Below are 5,825 nucleotides of genomic sequence, written 5' to 3'. Positions count from 1 at the left end.
AAGAAAAAATCGAAATTACGGTAAATTTCGATTCCGATTCTGATAAAGAACCGATAACTTCGGTTCTTTTCGATTCCTAATTTTAAGCAATAATTGAAATTACCGTAAATTTTGGTTCCAATTTCGGTTCTTAGCGGGAAATATTGCAAAAAATCGAAAATGCTATAAAGAATCGAAATTGTTACTAAGAATTGAAAAACTTGAATTTTTTTAATTTTTATTTTCAAAAATACAGTTGAAATACAGTTGAAAAATACAGTTATTCTAAACCACTATCAGTGAGATCAGTGACACTGTCCTTGCTGCCCTTGCGACTACTACTAGCACTGCTATAAGCTACGCTAGTAGAACTATCACTAGCTTCAGTATTAAATAAATCTTTAGATGCATCATATATAGGGTTTTTTTTCATTGGTGATTTTTTCATTGGTGATTCAAGTACAAGTTTCCTTTTTTTAGCTCTTTGTAGTAGACTTTGAGACTGTGATTCATTTGGTTTCAAAAAATTTTTCATTTTTGTCTGTTTGGTTGATTGGGTTTGTGTAGATGGAGATGGTTGAGGTTGAGTCTGAGAAGGTGATGGTAGAGGTTGAGTCTGTGAAGTTGATAGTAGAGGTTGATCTTGAGAGGTGGATGGTAGAGTTTGATCTTGAGAGGTGGATGGTAGAGGTTGAGACTGATAGCCTGGTTCACCAGGGCATTTTTTGTCCCAGGACCTTATTTTTGATTTGATTAGTGGAAAGTTTTCTTTTATGAACATTATTTTTTGAAGGGTCTCTGGCTTCATATTGTGTCTTTTATCACTAATAATATTTCCTCCTAATGAAAATAGCCTTTCTGAAGAGCATGAAATCACTGGTGGACACAAGTACTTCCTTGCCATAGCAGCTAGTAATGGCAGTTCCTTTTGATTGACCTTCCACCATTCCAAAACCTTCACATCCTTAGCTGGCTTTTGCATAGACAAGTACCTCTTAAATTCCATCTAAAAAAAAAATTTGGATTTGAATTTACCGCAAAGAATCGAAAAACTATTTATAAGTATCGGAAATATTTATAAGAATCGAAATTATTATTAATAAAAATGAATATCTACCTTTAGAGGAGGCTCTGATGGTCCTGCCAAAGTTGGTGCATCATTTCCATCATTTTCCATGGCCATTCTCTCAAAATCATCCATATCTTCATCTAAGTTTGGCTGTGCAGAAGGTAATGAAGCCTCATAAGCCTCATTGTATTCTCTGGTACTTGGATGATTGTCTACCAGTTGGTCTATTATTTCATCTAAATGATCTTTGTTGCCCTTGATTAATGTAATAGAATAACCTCTATAAAATGGATCAAACACACTTGCAAGATTAAAGTCATTAACTTCAGTGCCTTTATCTGGAATCCTAGTTTCCAAGTATTCTATAAACCTGGTCATTGCATCTTTAGCAATTCTTGAGCCTGGAAAAGAAAAAAAAATATAAATAATCAAAATTGCATAATTTGTTGATAATTATTCGAAAGAATCGAAAGAATCGAAATTTGTTGATAATTATCGAAATTATTAGTAAGAATCGAAAGAATCACAAGAAAATATTTTTTACCTGAAGTATTTTGTGTAACTGTCCTATGGCACATAGTAATCAATGAAAAGAGGTGTTGGTGGATCTTGTGAACTGTAGGTGTTTTATCTGAGGACCAAATCTCTGAGTATTCTTGACATTTTGCCAAGAAAGGATGAAGTTTTGCAATTACTTGAAAATCTTCATCACTTGGTATAAGTATTGTCAAGTTTGCATTCAGGCTGTTATCTCTGACAGACTTCAAACCTTGCTCATTTCTTAACACTGACTTGAACAGCATTGCATTTGAATTCCATCTTGTTTGCACTGGTTGGATTAGCTTGATTGGATTACACCCTAGAGATTCACATTTTTGTTTGATTTCATACCAATCCTTAGTGCTTTGATGTGTCCTTTGAGCAAGTCTCTTGCACTTATTGACAATTACCTTAACCTCACCATTTTCTAATGTGTCTTTCAAGCAATTGTTCAACATGTGATCAACACACACCAATTGCTTGTCCAATAAAGTTGATAAACTGACAGCTGCCTTCATGTTAGCTGCACCATCAGTCACACATGTTCTTTCTAGGTCATAGTGTCTAATCCTTTGGCAAGTAAAGGACCTGTTTTCCTACTTAAATGAGCCTGGCAGTCCAAACTGTATTTTTTCAACTCAAAATCACTGTTGATGTAATGGAGTGTGAGAGATTCAAAAGGATCACCATTTTTTGCAGTCCAACCATCGATGTAAAAGCTACACTTTCACATTCTGGTACTTCTTCCTCAAGTTGATTGGTTATTGCCTTTTCAACATTATGATGAATCATGTCAAGCTTTGTTGTAGCAAGTGTTTTTGGTGTTTTTATGATTGCTTTTGGTGCCAAATAGTTCAAGAGCAACTTCATTCCTGGAATTTCCACAATATTGAAAGGAAGATTTGACATGATGCAGGCCAGAGTGAGAACTGTATCAAAATCAAGCTGACAGCTGCTTTGTGAATCGCATTTAGTTATCTGAAATAATAAAAAAAAATGTAAAATATCGAAAGGAATCGAAATTATCGAAATTTTCGCAAGGAATCGAAATTACGTTAAACAAGACCTGACAACCTAATATATATGGGTAAGTTGTTGCAGTTTCTAGAGACAGTGCTAATCACTCTATCTATTAAAACAAAAAAGTTTAAAGTTAAAAGCCTTTAAAGTTTTGAAACGTTTGAAAAACACGTGTTTACTAAATCTACATGCACGTGTTAGGTGACAGGTCAAATCAAAAACTTTAAACTTCAATAACTTTGTTAATATTGAGTTTAGAGCCAAAAGGACATTAATTTGGAATCATTAAATTGTTGTCTAGTGTGGAAATTTAACTTTTTATTAATTTACAGAGTTATTAAACTTTAAAGTATATTATAAATTTGGAAAAGGGCTCAAAAGTTTCTAATTGAATATAAAAATAGATTTCTAACATTAGTTTCATCAAAATCAAGCCCGAATTGGTAAATTGAGAAAAAAAATATTTTCTGCATGGCCCAAAAGGCGCCCAAAAGATCCGAGTTTTTTTTGAAGAAATATTTTTTCTCAATTTACCAATTTGGGCTTGATTCTAATTCGAATATTTACAAATAAAAACGGTAAAATGTAATAAAAACGATTATTTAAGCTACTAAAAAATTACAATATTTTTCTCACCTTAACATACTCATCCAGAGTTACTTGAAGTTTTTCATGACCACCTTGCTGACTGTATGGTGGAGACTTTTTACAAAGGTTATCCACCCTTTTTTTACTAGTGGTTGTGGCTGGAAAGAAACCTCTCAAACTTGAAGATCTATCAAGCTCCTTTTCAACTTCCTCCCTGTCAGCAGCCAGTAGCACTACCTTGTCATTCTTTGCCTTAAGATAAGCTTTGGCTTGAATGGGATGCTGAGATCTGTATAAAAAAACATTTAAATTAAATAATTATAGGGATAGGAATCAAAATTACCGAAATAATTGAAAATATTGAAAAGAATCGAAAAAATTGAAATAACTCCTATAGATGGCGCTATATTAAATTAAATGTAACAAACAGTATTACTGTTAGCTGTTACTGTATAATAAATAATAATCAGTGCTTATGTTTATTTAATTATTCAGAACTATTGTTATTTTTTTATTTTTTCATAAAGTAAATCTTTACTTAATATTAACTTAAATTGCAAAAATTCTGAAAATATTAAAAAGAATCGAAATTACCGAAAAAATTGAAAAAACATTACTTACCCTAAATGTTTACTCATTCCTGATGTACTTCCATGGCAGCAAGTAAACACTACTTGACATTGATTACAACTTGATTTATAAGTTTTCTTTTTGGTGACAGAATTCACTGTCACTTCTGGTAGTTTGGTAAAGTTATTCCAAATTGCATTATTAACTTGAGACATTGTTGTAAATTGTAATGTTGTTGTTGTTTGTAAGAGTTGTTTGTGAAACAATAAATTTTCACAAAACCCCACTATTTATACTGGTAAAGGGGAATCCCTTAGGGGAGGGAAATTAAATTTGAATGAATTTGAATTTAGTTTTGCACGCCATTATTAAAACGTATTTGTAATAAAAACGATTCTTTACAATAAAAACGATTTTTTAATTAATCCCTTAGGGGAGGTAAATTAAATTTGAATGAATTTGAATTTAGTTTCGCACGCCATTATTAAAACGTATTTGTAATAAAAACGTTTCTTTACAATAAAAACGATTTTTTAATTAATAATTGAAATTTACCGTTTTTATTACAAAGAATCGAAATTACCGAAATAATTGAAAATATTGAAGAGAATCGAAAATATTGATTATAACGGAAGTATATTATTAAAAAAAGGTGAGTAATCAATTTACGGTTCTTTTCGATTCCTATTCTGATAAAGAACCGATAACTTCGGTTCTTTGCGATTCCTTTTTTTATAAGGAACCGATAACTTTGGTTCTTTTCGATTCCTATTCTGATAAAGAACCGAAACCTTCAATTCCTTTCGATTCCCCGAAAAATACCGAAGAACCGAAGAACCGTTTTGCGGGAACTTCAGTCCTTATTATAAGTATTATGTTGTATTTAACCATTGTACTTATGTATGCTGTTTCTGTTATATTGATGTATAGATATGTATGATAAGCATACTTAATGCTTGTATATGTATTTGTTTGTGGTATCTGTATATAACCTTACAAAAATTTAATGTAAATACATTATCATAACAATGTAGTCAGTATTCTCTATCTTTTAATTAATTTGAGTAATTATGGGAAAAACCACGAAAATCGCAAAAAAGAATAACAAGATTAAAAAGAACACTGCCTCTAGTTTTAATTCAAAGTTGAACCAGAAAGTGACAAATGTAAAGAGATTTCAGTGGTCCAACAAAGATATGAAAAATGCAATTGCAGCTGTTCCAAATAGTTTAATGTCGCAATGAGAAGCTGCAGCACAATTTAGTATTCCTCGGTCAACCCTTGGTAAATATCTTAAAGGCAATTCAGTTCATGGTGTCAAACCCAGACCTAGTCCAATATTATCAATGAATTTAGAGCTAAAACTTGTTGAATATGCCGCAAGAAGATCTGAACTTGGATTTGGATTTGGAAAGAGACAATTTAAAAAATATGCATCAGATTAAGCCACAAAACACAATTTAAAGTTTAAGCGTTCAACTCCTTCAAAAAAATGGTGGCGCTCATTTAATCAGAGACATAAAAATTTAGTTTTGCGAAAGCCTGAAGGTACTTCATCAGTCTGCCATCAATGCATGTCTATGCCAAAAGTTGCTAAGTATTTCTATTCACTGCATGAAGTTTTGAGTGACACTTGTGCCCTTTTAAAGCCTTCATTAATTTGGAACATGGATGAGTCTGGGCTACAGATGGATTTTAAACCTCCTAAAATAATTGTAAAAAGAGGTACAAAACACCTTTAATCTCGCACATCTGGAAAACGTGAAACCATAAACATTATTGCTGCTGTAAATGCTGCAGGTGGTTTAGTACCTCCACATTTGATAGCAAAAGGTAAAACGGCTAGATCCCTTCATTCTTTTAATACTGCAACTGCACCATCAGGCTCAAATTGGAGTTTTAGTGAGACAGGTTGGAAAAAAGCAAGGAATTGCATTTCTTTGGTTCATTAATACTTTCTTGCCTAATATAGGTAGAGATAGGCCAAAAATTCTCATAGTTGATGGTCACGATTCTCATAACTTTGTTGAGTTATTGTCTGTTGCAATCGAAAATAACA

The 5,825-nt window shown here is 32.3% G+C and overlaps 1 protein-coding gene across 1 annotated transcript; it reads right to left on the bottom strand.

Moving 5' to 3' along the window:
• Positions 1-200: 200 nt before the first annotated feature.
• On the bottom strand, positions 201-4,030 carry LOC136075081 (uncharacterized). Its single transcript, XM_065787319.1, has 5 exons — positions 3,818-4,030; positions 3,245-3,485; positions 1,593-2,566; positions 1,097-1,449; positions 201-985 (listed from the first exon to the last, which is right to left on the bottom strand). Exons 3-5 carry the CDS (start codon positions 2,104-2,106, stop codon positions 260-262), a joined length of 1,593 nt encoding a protein of 530 aa, XP_065643391.1. The 5' UTR covers positions 2,107-2,566; positions 3,245-3,485; positions 3,818-4,030; the 3' UTR covers positions 201-259.
• Positions 4,031-5,825: the final 1,795 nt, after the last annotated feature.

This window comes from Hydra vulgaris, chromosome 01 (genome assembly GCF_038396675.1).
Source record: "Hydra vulgaris chromosome 01, alternate assembly HydraT2T_AEP".
Lineage (NCBI taxonomy): Eukaryota > Metazoa > Cnidaria > Hydrozoa > Anthoathecata > Hydridae > Hydra > Hydra vulgaris.
Note: the sequence above shows the minus strand (reverse complement) of the source record. Positions and strands in the feature narration are given on the sequence as shown.